This window comes from Haliotis rufescens, unplaced genomic scaffold (genome assembly GCF_023055435.1).
Source record: "Haliotis rufescens isolate VD_foot unplaced genomic scaffold, xgHalRufe1.0.p SCAF_13, whole genome shotgun sequence".
Classification (NCBI taxonomy): Eukaryota; Metazoa; Mollusca; class Gastropoda; order Lepetellida; family Haliotidae; genus Haliotis; species Haliotis rufescens.
In genome coordinates, this window is record NW_025963813.1 from 4,562,194 (window position 1) to 4,582,328 (window position 20,135).

General features: G+C 38.8%; 1 protein-coding gene across 4 annotated transcripts in view; it reads right to left on the reverse strand.

Moving 5' to 3' along the window:
- Nucleotides 1–736: 736 nt before the first annotated feature.
- LOC124152344 overlaps nt 737–20,135 on the reverse strand; it is a 77,971-nt gene continuing 58,572 nt past the window's right edge. For all 4 annotated transcript variants that reach the window (XM_046525256.2, XM_046525259.2, XM_046525258.2 and 1 more), the window contains 5 exons: nt 14,807–15,547; nt 11,174–11,363; nt 7,374–7,511; nt 6,266–6,386; nt 737–5,533 (listed from right to left, as the gene is read on the reverse strand). In XM_046525256.2, the coding sequence (XP_046381212.1) occupies nt 3,551–5,533; nt 6,266–6,386; nt 7,374–7,511; nt 11,174–11,363; nt 14,807–15,416 (3,042 nt within the window). In that variant the 5' untranslated portion in view covers nt 15,417–15,547 and the 3' untranslated portion in view covers nt 737–3,550. The remainder of the gene's footprint in view (nt 5,534–6,265; nt 6,387–7,373; nt 7,512–11,173; nt 11,364–14,806; nt 15,548–20,135) is intronic.

Sequence of the window (20,135 nt, forward strand, 5' to 3'; positions counted from 1 at the left end):
ATATAACAGGAACGTAATAATGTGCGATGGCGATCGGTACTTATAGATTTTTACATTACACATATATATCTGTGAGAAATTAGTAAATCTGAAATGTAAGTATAATTTCCAATGATAATAAGTAGTATCATAAAATCATTACCGTATTTGACGAAATAAGCGCTCCGCTCTAATAAGCGCCCACGGCGATATTTGCTAATATATTGGCTAGTGAACAATCCCAATTGGCACCCCTTCCGATTGATCAATATACACAAGACTTATTTTTTCGCGAATAATACGCACTCGTGTGTTATATCCACCCTAAATTATGGGCAATTAATACATAAACATTTCAGGCTGTCAGCATAAACCAAGAAATTTATCTCTCAACTCCGTTTTTTTTTCACCAAAATAATATTCTAATAAGAGCCCCCTATTTCTAATTTTGAGAGCGCCCTGGGTGCTTATTACATCGAATACGGTAATTATATTCATCACAAATATCAGAACTGTTACAAAGGTTACATAATCTTTTAGAACTAGGTGATTTGTTCCAACTTTCAGATAATATTGGTTGTCGGTGACAGGATGTTACAGACTATGATTTTCATTGGGAGCTAGAAGTACAAGATTTTTTTCTCTTTTGAATATTTGGTTATTCTTTATTATTTAATACAAACTCTGGTATTGTGATATGAAATGAATGCTAAGTTAAGATTGTAGACAAGAGGGTGGTGGTGTGGACATGTTGGAGTTAGGGATGTGAGGTGGGGATGCTTGGATTAGAGGACGTGGTTATTAACTGATGTGCGCTAACTACCTTGACTACGGTACCATGTAAACATTGTCGTCTTGTATACAAAAACAAACATCTGTGGTTGCTAGGGCGAACTTGCATTTGGAAGAGCCATGACATGAGCAGAGATGGGAAAAGGAACAAAATAAGATCTTATCTCAGCTACAGATAAATATCACAAGATTTCATCTTTTGTCTTAAAAACATTGAAAAAATTCAATCTACAAAGTCTTTGGTATCGTCTATTAAATACATACACACAGAGCAAGTACAAAATTCTGTGCAACATTTAAGTCTCTATCACCACATGTGCAATATATTGTATATGAAACCATGCAAGTTGAATAAATGATATGTAGTGTCTATCAAATGAAAAAAAGTTGTGGGTTTAATTACTGTAGCAGTTGAATTAAAATTTCATCTGAATAGTGACCATGCTTGGTTAATACAGGCAAATTCACTTCACCAAGAATTCACAAAAATCATTCACCTCTTATGTTATCACAAATACAGGATTATACTCATAATTTTCAAAAATTCAGATTTTAAATTTCAACACCCTTCAGTGATATAAAATAAAGTTTAGATTGGACATTTGGAGCATGCAAATTGTTGAAAAATTAATTTATCAACTTTTTCTTCAACATCTAGCACTATGGCACAAACATTAAATAATAAATACATCTTCAGCTTTTCAATGCAGTTATCTCCCCTTAACCAGGTTTATGGTTACTTTTGTCTTCGTGATATATTAATTCTTTGTAAGCACTGAATATTCATATTTACAAACTCTTCAGAATAAATATACCAGCATTTAAAATACTTTTTCAGAAATTTGTAGACATTAGTACAAATCTAATTCAACAGATTTTTTTGGTACTTTTTGCTATACATTTTGTGTAGTTTCAATGAAAATGATATCAAAACTGTTTCACGGGGAATATTGATATGTTTCAATTTGCCATTAAGAATTAAGACAGGTCTTTGGTGAATTGACATCAAAATCTATGAAAAAATAACAATACTTACAACAACAAAAAGATTCAACAGGACTGTATGGTATTAGTTGGGACTCATTGTTGTACGACACGTAAATAGATGGCTCCCTCTAAAAAGGGGATTCTATCAAAAAATTACCAGGTAACAGGAGAACCTACATTGATATTATGATGGTACAAAATGGAAAGTTGGTATCCGAAAATATTTTCGGTTTTGAACTCCACATCATCTTATTGTCCCAAGATAAAGAAAATCACTATGCATGGTGCATTTCATTACTTGTTTAAATATATTGTATTCCTTGTCATACATAACATATGTGAGGTTTTAAAAGAAATAGAATAAGATAAATGCCTCCCCTCTCACAATTTTGATTGTTTTCTTCTAAAATCTAACAATTAATTTATAGTGGTCTTGACTCATTTTTAAAATATTGGAACACCTCACAAACATATCTATACAAAAGACCACAATGTTAAATATGCTCCAAATAAAACGTTTATAAATATCAGTTTGTAGCTCTGGATACCATAATACAAAAGTGTATTAAGGAAAAGACTGTTTGGCTATTGTGAATCTATGAACGTGTGCTACATCTAGATACCGATAGCTGAATCCCAACTAATATCCAACATCATTTCTTAAACAACAGTTGACAGCACAGACAGCAATCAATGAGATTTGGCTTTCTTTCGATCATTATGGAATACTGTTTCGAGTTAGTGTCATAAATATAATTTATTTGTAATAATCATAAAATTTACGGCATAATTCTGGGTTCTCCAACCCACAAACAACTCTAACAATATTTAATACATACCTTGAAACACTGGGACAAAGTTTTGAAAACATTTTGGTTGACAATGGAAAAATGACCAATGACAATATACAACAATGAATGAACACTAACGCACTGTTTAAAAATACAGTCTCATTGCCTCCGTCGGGGAACTGGGAGGGAATCTTGTCAAGATTTATTTTGATTTATAAACACAGCCATATCTATATAGTCAGTTTTCAAATGCATCCTGACGTTTGGTGTACCTTTCCTTTACATGGCCAAATGACTTTGTACCTTCACACAGTCACTTGACGATATGCAAATATTCACCTAGAAGGTGAATACATCTGCTGTCAATCAGCAAGGAATACCAGTAAGCATACTCAAGAAAATTCATGCGTTCATGGTAAAGCTTAGATTCTATGCCTATTTTGGCAATTCTGTAGGAATACCATCATGCAGATGGACAAGGAAGGGTTTGCAGCCCTGAGAATAAACCCAGTCTTCCAGCAAGCGATTCACCTTCTGGGCCAACCAACATTCTAGATAAAAAGAGTTTCTTTTCCTTTGACAAGCAATTGTTGCAGATATAGAACATATCTACTTGCAAAAATATGCTTAGTCAGCAATTTTGGAAATGACTGCTTTTTTTTCTTCCAGAAAGGCTAAGTTTCAAGATGGGGATTTTCTGAGTTCGCTTACAAGTAAATTTGCACAGACTAACTAGTTCGACACCTTGTGCCTTTCTAATATTACGCCAAGCCATTTTGACAAGCATTGCTTTATCTATCCACTTTTTTCAAGTCAATAGTACTCGTGGGTTATGTTTCGCCAAGTTTTCAATCAGATTTTGACATATGTTTGTAATGCAATGAATATTGTCAGTTTCAACTGAAGCATGGGATTGACCCACTACCCTCCTCAGCCCCCCCCCCCCCCATGATTGTCAAACAAAATATAACACTCCTGAAAATGGTCACAGGGCCACAACTTCAGACATTTTTCAACATTTTCTGCAAAACTGGGCACTTCTTATTCAATGTTTGTGGGTCATCGCCCTCATTCATAGTGTCTGTATCATTCCTGACTAGGTGACCACTCTCATCTCCCCCTGAACCCGCCACCATCCCAGGTGGCCATGACACTCCCAGCATGCCGTTGGCCATCTGACCAATGGGCACATGTGGCTGTAAAGGGTTTGATGCGGAGCTCAAATCTGGCTGACCGATCGTAGCACTAGATACTGTTACACTGACACCTTGTTCTGTAGCCTCTGCCTGTCTGGAGGCCTTGGGACCCGAGGCCCCTTCTACAGATGAGGAGTCTGGTGGGCGTTTCAGGCCAGAGTTCATGGGTGGCAAGTTGGGAGTGTCGGAAGCGACACCGCTTTTCAAACTAAAATGCTGCAACGTAGGTGATGTAGGTTCTTCAGAGGAACTGTCACGCTGCACATTTCGAGCTCCTTCGTCATCCATGGCTTCGTTACTCCTAGCAATTGCGTAAAGTTCAGCTTCATTTCGGACAATCCACTGATTCTTGGCAACAGATATGATTTCAACCTCCTTATCACCAAAGAGGAGGAAATTTTTCTCGTACTTGGGTTTTGAGGTCTGGCTGGCCTCTTCGGGGACTTTTTCAAAAGTTTTCACTTTTTCTGAGGATTTCGGTTTATCAACAACTTTTTCGGGCAAGTTTTCCACAACCTTTTCGATAACTTTGTCAGCTACTTTTTCTTTCATAATTTTCTCTACTTTCTTTTCTTTGGTTTTCAACACTTCAGGACACCTCAAGTCTTTATGAGCTGCCGATAAATCTAATGGAGCACCTGCGGAGCCGTCACCTGGGATACTTTCAATCGATGTTGCAACTGCAGTTGGTGTCCCAGGCATTCGCCAGCCAGCAGCTGCAGCTGCTGCCGCTGCTGGGAAGGGAAAGTAACCCATCATCACATTAGGTGGTGATACTGTCGGGAAGCGAGTAACTGGAGCTGCCATTGCTCCCGTTCCAAGACCGCGGTCAGGGAGATTGTAGTCATAAAGCACTGAACCGAACTTGTCATACTGAACTGCAGAGTAAGCACTCACCATTGTGCCATTGGATGGGACTCGGGGCAGGGTGGGTGTTCTGGTGGTGTTCGGACGACTGGGATGAGAAGGATCAGATTTCTTTTCATGAGATTTGGGACGTCCATTTGGACTTGCAGAAGTCTTTCTGGGAGATGTCTTTGGTGAGAGCCTAGAAGCTGGAGGAACAATTCCAGCACTTGAGACAGCAGCAGCTAAAGGAGACATATCAGAACCTGGAGAGATAGCAGCCAGGTCACTGGTTCGGGACAAGCTCATCAAAGTTTCGGCAATGTTAGCAGGACTTAGGCTTGAGGAATTGGGAGTTGCTGATCCAGATGTTATCTCCTCCTTGATCTTCTCAACAGATGTCTCCTCATCCTTGACTTCCTCCTTGTTGTTGGACACCAGCCCAGCCTGAACTTGAGCAAGTTTGGAGATAATGGCCTGAAGACTTGGCTGGCTCTCCAGCTTGCCCTTTCCGCTTCGAGAAGCATCTGCTGGTTTGACTGCTGTGTCTGGGGCTTCTGATACCTCTTCCACTGCACTTGGTGGAGTTTCTGAACATGCCTTGTTCTTCTCTGGAGACACCTCTTTCACCTTCTGAGACATATTTGATGCTGAGGGGCCATTACTAGATGCAACGGAGGCGACGGTAGGGGAGACTTGTGATCTGGGAGTTGTCTCCCCTTGGTGACTGTCGTCTGTGGCTGTCAAGGAGGTCGTAGGAGAACAGGTCTTCTCTGGTGACAGGAAAGTTGAGACTGACTGACGTCCTGGACTCTCGCTCTTCACATCCTTTGAGGTGATGGCAGCCGGGGGGAAGCTGCTTGTGGAGGCTATACCCGGCATCTGGACCATCAGCCGCTGCATGGTCTCTGTGTCAACCGAGATGTCTTCTCCGAGAGACGTCTGAAACCGAGGCAAGTAAATCATCTGTCATTGTAACACAAAATATTGTTTGTTTGTCGCTTTACATCATAGCTTGCAATATTCTAGTTATTTCATGGCTTCTTGCAAAGAATCGATTCTCGGCCAGGAAACAATTGGAATCAACAGACTCACAAAGGGAAGTTACAAAAAAAGGATATTCGTAAGCTCAAATTGATGTAGGTTTATACTTTTACCATCCAGGCATGGGTTTGGTGCTGCCAAACAAAAAAACAATCAGGGTTTATCTTGGATCGAACCCATGATCATAAGTTTCATGCACTCTTATCCTTATGTTTGTCAGTTGGAACAAGGGCTGGGAGGAGTCCAAATTTACTACCTTTGGGACTCGACCCCATTTACGGGGACCCAACCCACTGTAGGTCTCAAGTCATGGGTACAAAATGTCTAATTTAGTATTGTTTTACCTGAGCTCTGGCAAAAACTATTTAGATATATGTATAAACAATCTGGACATGCATGAAGTTGACTGAAGCTTAATCTTTACTCAAAAATGGAATGAATGACTGAAGAATTAGAAAGAAGTACAAACATTGTCATGTAACCATCAAGTTACGGTGCATTTCTGTCATTAGACAATATATCATGTGACAAATGGAGGTTCCTGGTCGTCCTGTGGGTACCCGGGTCCTTTTCAGGACCCATCCATCCCAAGTACTGGAGTTACCCGTCCCAGCCTTAATAACTACTCACATCTCCATCATCATAGTTGTCGTAGCCTCGCCGGTGGAGGATGGCCTTATCGCGGATGATGCGGTTGATGGAGCTAATGCTAGGAATGTTTTTCTCGGTACAGATCCCATCAGCAATCAGTCTGGAAAGACATATGTCAGACAGAAGTTGTTAAGTTGTTCGTTTCTTTGGTCATTCACAAATGGGTGAGTTGGATTTAAGGACACCATAAATGAACCCATTTGGGGGATCGAACCTGGAAATTCAGCGCGACAGGGTGTAAGTGAGTGAGTGAGTGAGTGAGTGAGTGAGTGAGTGAGTGAGTGAGTGAGTGAGTGAGTGAGTGAGTGAGTGAGTGAGTGAGTGTTTTGTCAGCAATATTCCAGCTATAACATGGTCACACATAAATAATCACATCTTGATCAGGCAAACTTGTGACTAGAACATGAAGAAAGATCCACACTGACGGATGATGACATGCAATCAGCCAAGTCACAGGGCCTAGCCACCTGATCTGCCAGGTTCATCAGCCAGGTTCCTTAGGAGGATGCAGAGGTGAGGTGAGGTGAGGTGAGGTGAGGTGAGGTGAGGTGAGGTGAGGGGTTTCACGTTGCATCCAAGATTATTGCATTTATATAGCGACGTGTATGTACGTGTGTGTGTTTTTATGGCTGCTAGCTCACTGAGATACCATGCTGCAGTTTAACGTAAATACCCCACTCAGACAAAAGTATCCTGGCTACAATACATGTATACATATATACATATTTACCAATATTACATACATCTATACATATTTATTAAGATTTTGTAGTGTGGTTCTCGGCATAAACAGGAACTTTTGGCTATGGTGTAACAGAGGTAGGGTAATCGAAAGAATAATACATTTTATACAATAGTATTACAATACATACATTATTCACTGGATGTTAGTGGTGAATAGTTGCACTTTTTGGATCACAAGAATCAGTTGCTAATTTCTGGATTTAATATTTTCATTTTTCATGTAAATTTTGCCAACAAGATAAAAATATGCATGATTTTGAAAAAGGCAACCATTACTTTCCCAATGTATTGTGACACGTATTCATTAGTATTTCAAATCGTGGCATTCTGGTGATGGACTCACTTTTGTCGTATTTCCCAGGCAAACATTTGTGGGTTCTCTGCCTTGTACTGGCGCACTCGACTCACAACATCCGGCGTTGTCACTTTGGGTTTGCTGCCACCAATCTGTCCAGGGTTGATGCTTCCGGTCTTTCGATATCTGAAAAACCATTGCAATAAATGAAGTGGTGAACTATCCCTTCCACAATTTCCCAATTCTATATCTCATCACACAGTTTTTCTGGGCCAAAAATGATCAGCTGAGTGTGTTTCCATTTCTGCCCAAAATTCTTGTATAGTGCCTTATGATTTGAAGCCATGTCTGTCTACACAATCACCGGATATGGGTCTCTAAACTTACTAGAAATGAAGTCAACAGTTCATTGAACAAACAGACAATGAATCGATCTATGGACATGAAATGTAGTTCCTTCTCAGCGACCTCATTTGCATATTTATTGAGTGAGTGAGTTTGGTTTTACGCCGCTTTTAGCAATATTCCAGCAATATCACCAGAAATAAGCTTCACACATTGTACCCATGTCGGAACCCGGGTCTTCGGTGTGAGGAGCGAATGCTTTAACCACTAGGCTACCCGATCGCAATTGCATATAAATTGGATCTTGTTACCAAGTTTATCAGATTGGTTTACCACATTGAAAACAATATTACACGATAAAAATAATAAAAAATTAAAATGTGTTTGATTGAAAATAGGCTTTCCTAAAAACTAATTTTCATTGTACTATTGTCATAAAGTTTTAAAAAATAGTTTGCAAAATAACCTTCTATCAACTCTGACATATTACATTTTCCATTATTTTGTCTCTGGTATGTTGGCATCAAGAAACTCTGTAAAACAACAAATTAATTGGCCCGGCTTGAGTTGAAAACGTAACACAACCAGTATTCAGGTAATGAATTTACAGACTTTGTCAAACTCTTCATTTTCAGTTTGAAAAAAGTCAAGTCTACTCCCAACGAGACAAACGAAGTTGCCAGACATCAAATACTATTAAGATGGTGTATGTGACAATAGCAATGGTGCTGTGAAATGCGAAATATTTCAGTCACGCTTCATGTTCCCGAAAAGCCTCCCCTATCTCCTGTCTAGACATTTTATTCTCTCCTTTATCAATGATTAACACAAAAGCAAGGGACGTAATGTATTACATCACGGCATTCCCGCACTGATGCCCTTCTATACATAGCTAAGTTGTCAATCATGTATGTGGGAAGGTGATGGGGGAACCACAAAGAGTTATCTCCCTTGAACCAGCCCCAACATCAAGGAAGACGCCATTGGTCATATCCAACTGGTCCACAAGTCATCAGGGCTAATTGTTTATGTAACATAAATAGATTTGGGGAGAAAACCACTAGTCCCTAGAGATTTTCACTAGTCTTGGACAAACAGACTAGTAGTTGTGTCTAATTCTGACCATGACCAGAAACATTCAGGTTGTAGCACTCTTTCTGTACAGTTTAACCTCATTAACATCACATATATGTCCACATATCACCTAAAGGGGGATTATGCTCGAGTCAGTTCACAGTCCTAGCAAGTTTGAATCAGGTCACGCAAACAACTATCAACTTGCCTGCAAACTCAATCTAGATTATTCAACCAGGAGAGGTGAAATGGGGTTAAACACCTCGTCCAAGATTATTGCACTTACATACACCATGTGTGCGTATGCGTGTACGTGCGTGCGCGCGTGTGCGCTACTCCGGCCTTATGCTGATTTTATAGTGCTAGCCCACTGAGATACCATGCCGAAGTTTAACATGAATACTCCACTCAAACACGGTCCAATTTATCTACCAATAAATGACTGCACTCATTACATAGAAACATAGTTTCCATATTACACAAGACAAGAGTTACAGCATTTGTTAGTTTGTTCAGCTGTACTCCAGCTATATGATAGCAGTCTGCACCAGACAATCCATTCATTGACATCATGTGCATCAATCAACGCAAGTGAGATACTATGACATACATCAACAAGTCAGGAAGCCTGAGCACCCAATCCCGTTAGTGGCATCTTACGATAGGTATCCCCCCAATTTTTTACCCAGTGTCCCCATCACTAACAACAATATAGACCAATCAATGAACATACCAGATTCTGTCCCCCTGATATAAATATTGCATAAAAATACATGTTTTTTCAGTCAATGCTAACTGACAGACATCTAGCACCAAGAATATTGAGTCAGTGTGGAGATTTTTAAACTTATACAGGTGAGACAATCGAAATCCTGTCCACTCACCTATCCAACTGCCCCTAAGCAGTTTAAAAAAACATAACACATTGTCTTAACTTGTCAATACAAATCTTTTCTTCTTTTGGTAAACTCGTTTCCTAACAACTACACACAATGCATAATCATTTCAAACACAATACATTGATCTGAAAAATATACTGAATGCATACAAATTCTGTCAGCATTCAGGATCAGATATTTTCTTAAAAAGCTATTTGAGGCTCAACTCTAATTGAGTATTGAATTTGAAAAATAATTCAATTTTACTTTTTTACAAGTTAACATCAATATGATGAGGGGACAACACATTTTCCCCGTAATGATATTCCACTTTCGTTTGATAACAGAACAATAGCTCCGCACTGACAATACGGGTTTCCTATCCCACTAATACCTAAATCCTGTTGCTAATTCCACAACTAATAAGCCAATTTGTCTCTGACTTGACATGACTAGAGCATGCTGGGAAGGTGCCTTGGGGGCTGGAGCCTGCAATAGCTTCACGCTAGTTGAACTCTGGTTTGACCTCACAATGACCTGGGTTACAGTAAGAGGTGGTGTGTGGGACCATGGCGAGATTAGATAAACAGTTTATCACTATTGTAAACCTGACCTGCATCGTTACAGCCCATGCAACACATGCTAATCGGTGTCAAATTTCAACCGCTGTCTGGTTGCTTCTTGCAATTTTCTAGCTGATGAAAAATATATTTGAGAATTGTGAAGTATCATGTGATCAGATCTATTTTGGTAAATATCGTTTTGAATGTGATACACACACACCAAAAATGTATATATTTTTCAAATATTGTTTTATTGATTATATTGAACTAAATACAAAAACAAAAGACGAGGAGTGACACTGACTTAACATAAGCCATAAAAAGTAATATGTTACTGGCAGTTACCAGAACAAGCAGACATCTCTCATGATCCCAACAGATTCAATTTAACTTCAAATTTGAACTTATTGTTTTTGTGTAGCCATAATGAAATCCCATGAGATGGAAGTTACCATTATCAATAACAATCTTCTGTTTAACCTCTAAATTAAACTCCAAATAAGTCTCATAATCTCAAACATGCTCAAATATTGATGAAACGCTTTGGCTACCTTATTTTAGTATAATGAAAGACAATGAAATCATAAATGCACCTAAAATGTGTTTTTCAAATACCAAGGGGAAAAAACCAAAAATCTTCAGAAACAAATGCCTGTCTGCCTTGTAGACTTACATTTAGTCTTTGAAAATTTATATTACACAATTCTCTTCTCACCTCTAAAATTAAAACAAATAATTTTCCTGATGCTGATTGATGTGGAACAGAGCTAGCTAGAGCTGGCTAGACTTGTTTTTGTAAACTAGATTGTTGTTTTTTATAAAATAAATATATTCCACAGTCATGGTGCAGGACTATCTGTCTTGCTGCATTGAGCAAAATCAAAATGCTTGAGAAATGCAATGTTTTTACTGACTGATGATTGATAAATATTTTTCCTGAAACTAATACCATATTTCCAAGCTGTTCACCTGCGAATGTCAGACTCACCGATTTAGAATTTTGCTGACACAGCCATGGGACACTTGCAACTGGCGACTTATCTCGCAGGGACGAATCCCCTGCAGTGCCAGTTGAAGGATCTGAACGCGAAGATGGTCGGGCAGGGGACGGCCATTTGTAAATTCGCGGCCATATTGGTTCACGTTGCGACCACCTGCATCAAACATGGATTTCCCTTCTAAATCACATGAAAAAGGAAACAAGAATTATCATACTGTATAAAAAAAACATGTTCATCAAATTTGTCAGTGCATGTGGTGATAAATGACTACATATCTAAAAATTTCTACACTTTTGTGAACATGAATACATGACAAAAAAATCACATGTGTTATGACACACAGCAATATTGCAAGCAATACAGTGCTATCTAACAATAAACAATAAACATGTGACACATAATTGGCAATGGTTTCAATTAAGCATGCAATAAAATGTTAATGCACAGGATTATGTCATCAATTTGCACAAGAATCACAAGCGAATCCAACTGAGGCCACAACAAATTAAGTGAGTGAGTTGGGTTTTATGCCACTCTGAGCAATATACCAGCTTTATCACGGTGGGTGACAACAACATTGTACCCACGTGGGGAATCAAACCCGCACTTCGCGTGATGAGCGAAAGCCTTAACCAGTAGACTACCTCACCGCCCCTACAACAAATAAGATCCCCTTTTCCTCAGATAACATGTTGAGATTCTCCCAATAGGTTCTTTTCTATATGTGTATATCTTAATATATAATTCAAAAGTGTTATCAAGTCAAAATAAAGTACATTGAAAGGTCTTCAACAAGCTTAACCCTAGGAAATGGTTAACACATCCTATATGAAAATCAACATGTTGCGGTTTAAGTAAGATTACAGTGTAATCTGATACACCACAGTCATGGAATCAGAATAATAACCCAAATTCCTTTTATCCTTGACTTAGAGGTGATAGAAAGCAAATTTCCACTTTCTTTGCATCTATATTTCCATAGGATTCAGACATCTTAGCCCTCTTTTAGGATATGGATGAATGCACAATCATCCCTCACCCTAACACACCCACAAGAATATCAACTAGTAAGCTCTAAGTTTGCATTAGTAATTGAAAACAGACATTTACGGAAACAGGCTGTGTCGACTCGTGTGTGTCGCCCTTGGGAACATGTGCCCCTGATGGAGGGCACTCACTGAAAGTTGGCGATAGAATATTCCCATACATTCCTGACATCAACATGGTGTCGTCCATCTAACAATATGTGTTGTATCAACGTGTTACACTATGAAGCATAAACAAACCTATATTGCTAATATATCATTGTTTTGGAAAACTGTATTTGTCCTATTAAGCACCCTCCCCAAATAAGCTGCCCCTGACCAACAGTCAAACCAAATTGCATGTAATAATTATAAGTACCCCTAATAAGACCAAAAATTTCCATGACAGTCCTTATGTTCTTTTGTATATGACAAAATTAGCAAATCAAAGGGGTGTATAACTGCCTGGTAACTATTTCCAACATGTTTTAGTTTCATCTGTGTTTGACTGACTGACTGAGTATGGTTTTACGCCGCTTTTAGCAATATTCCAGCAATGGGCTTCACACATTGTACCCATGTCGGGAATCGAACCTGGGTCTTCGGCATGGCGAGCGAACGCTTTAACCACTAGGCAACCCGCCCACCCCCATTTGTGTTTGACTGACTGACTGAGTATGGTCTTACGCCGCTTTTAGCAATATTCCAGCAATATCACGGCGGGGGACACCAGAAATGGGCTTCACACATTGTACCCATGTCGGGAATCGAATCCGGGTCTTCGGCATGACTAGCGAACGCTTTAACCACTAGGCTACCCGACCACCCCTAATCTGTGTTTGAACCAAGTCCGTTCACAACTGCTTGACCACTGAAACTCTGTGTTTAAGTTTAATAAGCGCCCCCCTTTGTCAATTTTCTCAGCACCGGGTTGCATATTACAGTGAATATGGTATATACAAAGATGCTTAGGGCCGAAATAATCACTTGTGATTCAGAAAACAAAGATTCAATAGGTATGAATTGGCAAGCATAGATGGCTTGTGATGATTCTTTTAGGTCAAAGCTATGGCAACAATAATATGGGGAAACATCAACAACAAAAAATTGAATGCAAAACAATGGCTTGATTTTTTGTTGGCTGTTTCCAGCTGTGATAAAAAAAAGCATTTGGGTCGCAAGTGAAACAATGGGTTGGTTGGGTTACCTGAAACACAAGTATTTATTTGTTTGCCCCATATTTGTGATGATTACTGAATAATAACAAGTTTATTAACACCACCCAAAATATGTTGAGTAACGTTTTGTCCAAAGGACAGGCAGATTCAAAAGGATAAGAAATGAATTTGTTGTGACCTCATCAAACATATTTTCAGTCATCAATATTTAAACTACTCAAGAGAAGCTACAGAACACCTGATTCTTTCATGTAACTGTTGTTACTCAGTCATTCTTTAACTTCTTTTGAATAGTATATGTTACATTAGTGTGTGAGCGAGATAAAAATTCACATCATATCGACAATGTTTCAGCCACATAGCAATGAAGTACTTCATCAACTTCAAACAGAAACAGACAAGTTTTTCATCATAACAACAGTCCGGGAAAAGAAAATATGAATGTTAAATATGGTTTCCGAAACATTGTGACAGTTTCTATCTAAGAAGTAATGTATCCAACGTTCAGAAACACTATTGTTTCAGCCGATTTTGTCGAACATCCCAATTAATCCACAGAGATAGCAAGAGCAAGAGAGTATAGAGAGTAGAGAGTAGAGAGTAGAAAGTAGAGAGAGAGAGAGAGAGAGAGAGAGAGAGAGAGAGAGAGAGAGAGAGAGAGAGAGAGAGAGAGAGAGAGAGCGTGCGCGTTGGCTTGTTTGTTTGTTTCCCCACAACTCTGCACAGCAAGCTTCAGGTCACTCACTGACACCAACACAGTGAGAAAGTGAGTGAGGATAGTTTTACGCTGAAAAAGCAATACTTCAGTAATACTATTGTGCAGGATACCTTGACATATTGAACCCATGTGTGGAATAGAACCCAGGCCTTAAGCACCATGAGCGACTCTTCAACCACTACGCTATGCTAAAAATGACTTTCCCTATCTGAACGTTGGACACATTTGTCTATCTAATCTCACACAGTTACTAAGAATTAACTTTATTCTACCCCTACATTAGTTTTTTTTTAGTCACAGTCAGCAATATTCCAGCTATACTGGGATGGCCATGGTTTGGACCAGGCAAACCAGTGGCCATTGCAACAGCAAGAGCAATGCCCCACAATCAGCTGATGGCACATTGTGTCCAACGATCAAATCATGCGTACGCTGAAGTTGATTGAAGCTTAAATTTCTCTTTCCTCAAACAATTACAAGTCAAAAGGAATGTGTGCATCATCATAAAGAAATGGGAACATTAGCGACTTGTAGAGTAACCACTGAGTTATAGTAAGTTTTTGTCATTAAACAATATGTCACGTGATTAACCACGGGTCCGGGTAGTACTGTGGGTACCCGGGTCCTACTTAGGACCCACCCGACCCGAGTACCCAAGTTACCCGTCCCAGCCCTACAAGACACAAAGATTGCACACACCTGAATGTCGGATTCTCCCATCACCTTTCTTCTTCATCATATCTTCCAGTTCTTCATCAGTAAATAGGTTATCATCAAATTCCATGCTATCGTCAGATGCCGTATCTGCAGTTGTCTCCCCTGTCTCTGTCGTGCTCTTCCCCCTGGGGCGCTCCCGTTCGGGAAACGCCATCCCGCCCAACTGGTTCGCCTCGTCCGCTTGTTCTGCTAGTCTTGCTGTCACATCAACAGCATTCAACATCTGCTGATGCTGTTGCAGCAACATCGTCTGTTGCAGGAAGTGTAGATAGGGCTGTGGAATCACCAATGGAGTCCCTGGAACAATTTGCCCGCTTCCATTCTGCTGAATCATCGATGCTGATATTTCTTTGGATTTCTCTGCATCGACATCAGGTGATTTTAATTCTTTTGGCGAATTGATACGACTGCTGTTACCTGAATTATCTGGTGAAACTGTTTCAACGACGCCAACTTGGTTCACAATAGGCGCATTCCCCTCATCATTGCTCTCTCCATTCCCCTTCTCCATGAGAGAGTTACCTCCCTTTTCATGACTCTCCTGTATCTCAAGTTCCTGTTTAATCTGCATTGTTTGTGCTTCTGCCGGCATAGTCCATCACCATAGCATAGCCTGGGTGTATAATGGCTGCCACGTCACATTGTAATCTCTTGACTCACAAACAATGCATTTTGTCGCTCACATGGACGTGAAAAGTGAAGACATTTGATTGCGTTCCACGTCTGAAAAAAAGAAAGAGATGAAACATAAATTTCACATAAAAATTCAAATTGAGCAAAATTCACTAAAAAGAAAATCAGACAATTATCTTCATGAACGGAAAAACTACAATATTTTTAAAACAAAGATTTACAAACCGAATAAATAATCTTGATAAAATAAAACAATTGTAACCTGACTTTACCATGTATACTACTCAAATAATACAAAACGCTACTCCTCAATAATAATTTAACGAACTGAAGTTGAGACTGTTTTCCAAAACAACTTTACTTGTCTCAGCGAAGATATTCATACAGCTATTGTTCAAGTGGCCCTAGAATGAAGGTTATCCATCTTTTATCATACACATATAGATATTGTTCCGTGAAATAATGCACTTGTTTCTCACTCACTCGTCTAATGAAGCAAGTCTCACACATGATTGATGATTTCTTATTCAGAAACAACCAGTATTCACTCAAACATATGTGAAAATAACATTTTTCACAGATTCATTAACAGTAAGAAAAATCAATGCATATGTCTGTGTGGATGAACAATTGAAAGTGTCGTGATGAAATTGGAACCGTCGATTTCTCACAGAAGGACATAACATAAAAGCTACCAGAATGTCAGGGAAAATCCATGAGCCAATAAATGATGCAGAACGTAGCCGAGCTACTTTTGTCAGTCAACGTGGGTAACGGTATCGACAGGGAATTCCATCATGTATGTCAAACAGAAGTATGATTAACTCTCGCCTCAGAGTTCGACATAACATGCTTAGTGAAAATTTACCACTTTGCCTTAAAACACCCAAACCGAATGAAACGCAACAGGGGTGCTCTACTTTAGACCATGACAAACACCCAGCTTGTCAAACACCCGATTTTAATGCCAAGCCTTTTCTTTCCACCCATCCAAGCTTGAAACAGAACAAAACCCATGCCAAGCTCATAATATCACAGGCCATTTCATTGCAAACACTCGAGTCCTTCATGAAATGCTTATTACTGAAAAGACTCGGTTCCGGCTTGGTACACTCAACATTATCAAAAGCCTACGCAACGTGCAGAAACTGAAAAGAAAGACGAGGGCTGAAACCATGCAGATGGGGTCTATGCTCTCAAGGCGTAACATAACACCATACCCCTTCCTTCTCTTCGTCACGGTCACCAATCACCAATGCCTCCACTTCATAATGCGCTATTGAACAAGCTCAGTAAGCGCTTCACGGCTGTGCTCAATGAAATTGGATCAAAGGCGGCCATATTTATTTACCTGCACTGCGTGACAGTGCTCAGCACTAGTGCGTGGCCAGGCCATGGAAGCTGAATTCAATACAGGTCAATGCAAAAATGTATCTGGCGACAGCATTCCTCAACCTTCAGACAAACAAACTACATCGATGTCGACACTACTGCCCCAGTGTGGCCTCACTGCCAGACAATAATTAAAACCAAATACATGTATGTACTATTGATGAACTCTGAATATGCTTCTCAGTCCATGATTGTGACACCCAGGTTGGTTCCATCAAGTAGCTTGTCTCAGCAGCTGGGTTTGAATATAAAGTTGACAGAAATAGTTTTGAATGGACTGAAATGAATGACTAACAATATTGTTTTTACAACAAAATATTCTGTCAGCGTGCTCGTCAAGGACATCAGAATATGCAATGTTACATGTAACAAAAGTTACATGGTACAAGCAACAGGCCTTAAAACCCTGTCTTTTATCAGGTTTTAATGTTACATACTTTCTCATCAACTTGATATTTATTGAAATAAATTTCTTGGTCAGAAACTGAAACCCACAAATCATCAATATAATAGACTAATCCAAATGACACTGATAATGAAACCAATTTATAATTTCCCCACTAAACATTTCTTGCTAAATACTACTAATAAAATTAAAACATTCCCTGAAACAATGAGCTGGTGATATGCATCTGTTGAAAGTGTAAGACCAACTTGGGCAGTGGGGTAGTTTTGTGGTTAAAACATTCTTTTTATCCCATGGCTCACACAAAAGTCAAATATCAACCCCACAGAATTTAAGGCCCTACTAAAGCCATTGATCAAGGTTGAACTAAGACATAAAGCTGCTGTCAAAACAAATTACAAAAACATTCTTACTTAATTTCTTTGTCAGAATGTAGAGCTCCACATGTACATCCGAGTACTCTAACATAATACAATCAATTCCACACAAGTGTTTCAAATTGAAACTGCTCTCTGTGACGGCGATAGTCAATTTTTTTTATGGTCAATAATTAAGAACAGATGAAAAAAGTATTCAAATAACTATTGCTATCAAAGATATTTTAGTATTTGTGATTATATTATCTATCTTGTTTTTAAATAATCTTTAGTTATTTAAAAAAACTTTTATTCCGTGAGGTCACATGATAACCAAATATGGGATAATAGTTTCGATCCAAATGTTACAACGCGTACACTTGAGCAGACTCATGAATATTAATTAGACCATTCACTACGTTAACAGATCGTTATTATAACAGAAACAAACGTATGTTTTCCATGTATATCTAAAATGATATTATTTGTTATTAATTGTCCGGTGAATTAAACAATTTAAATTAAAACAATTCATAATTGGTTATATTATGAATACGTAACAACTTGTAATGTGTGTGAAAAGTTGTACTAAAATATGCTATTTGAAGGGGGCGTGGCCTAAATGCAAATGTCCGATTGGGATTTTATATTTTCCGGATCCCTGGTTTCAATATTAATTATCATTCAAGTTAGAGACTATTCATTTGACATTTTTAGAGAAAAACATCATTGTAATAAATTCATTAACAGCAGAGTTAACAATGGCCGGCAAATTCGAGGTTTTTCAAAGGCAGATTCATATTTAAGGTGTTTAAAAGGCCAGCCAGCCAAATCAAGGTTTTTCAAGACAGCAAAACTTGAACACTGAAGACATGGGGCATGCAGGAAGATTATCTTGGTGTCATTCATAACAATATGTCTGAAGGTTTGTAAAACCATTCTAAAGACAAGGTCTCTTCATTGGTGGTTTGATTAACATGATTGATACTGAAATATAAATATTTTACTAAATAACATCACAGTGTCTTGTTCAGACTTTTTTATGCACTGAAGTGTCTGTTTATAGACAAGAAATAATTATGAGAGGAATTTATTAAGGATTCCAAACTGAGTTCCCTTGGATAGCAAATTGGGGAAATTTGTTGTAGTTCTTATTTTTTAACTTCAGGGGTGCCTTCAACACAATAATCATAAAAATGTAAAACATAGCATTAAAGTCACTTCCTCTTTATTGTCATGCCACTAGGAGTTTGTACTGACATTTGCTGCAGACTTTGGGCCAAATATTGCACTCTGAGCAGGCCTCCATAAATCTCTGCTGGTTTTGTTTTCTCAATACAAGTAAACCATGCATCCTAAAAGGTCCTTCTCAGTCATCAACTTTCAAATGTTCAACATTTCACAAAAATAGTTCCACGTCATCAGTCGAACAGTAAACAATTCTCTAATGTCTCACCATCATCAACCAAAGAAAGGCAATCTGTCAAATATTCTGATCAAGACCATTATGCTAATTGCACTTGAGCATTGTGTGTGATTCAGTGTCAGTGACATCGCAACGCTGCATCCTTTTCGCACCAATCATAATCTAATGAAGGTTAATGCTTTCTCTGCTTAACGATTTCCTCAACATTTTTACGCGTTTAAGCCACAGTGAATCTGCCCGGAGATTACCGATGCAGGTAATGCTACCTACCTAATGACAAACTCTCCAAGCCAGTTTATTGATTTTAAGATGTCGCTGAATGCTTGGCCAGAACACAACCTAGTACTACCTGTTCACATATTATGCACAGAGGAATACAGACGATGACATTTATAATAGTAAATGTCCAGACGTAAGCTGATAGCTTAAGAAAGTAATGACTGTACTACGATACAGCAATACCATGATGCGTCAACAAGGGAGATAACTGTTTCCACAAATATATACATGAAATTTTATTTTCAGACAATTTTCAATGAGTAATTCCAATATACATGAACTGTGAAATTTATATTCAACAATTAAAATTCTACAAGCTATGGCTGTAAATTTGATGTAGAAAATCGTCATGTACTTACAATTCAAATTGTGATAAACCGCATGGTGACTCAGCTGAGAGATTAACCCACAGGTTGCAATCTCTGCACGCCCCAAAGAACCATAAACCTATCCTAGATTCTACATACTTCCTTTGACAATGGCAGAAAATCGCACAATCGCTCAAGTGTGAATGGACAGGGATGTGCGATTCCCCCATTTGTTTTGGCCCACAAGACAAACAAAGCTTTTTCTTGTTTCCACGTAAACGAAAATACACTGAGCAAGGCATCCTCTGTTGAACGACTGTGCAAACAGACTTGTTTTAACATAGACTGAGTTCGCAGTTTCACTTCGCTGACCCCGAAAAGACTCTGCTTCCTAACGGACGAAATAATTGATCGGCCCACCACAGAAACGCAATATTTGTCGCACCTGAACAATGCTCGTCACCTTTTTTGTAATCACCAGCATAGCATATTTTCCAATTGTCTTTATCTA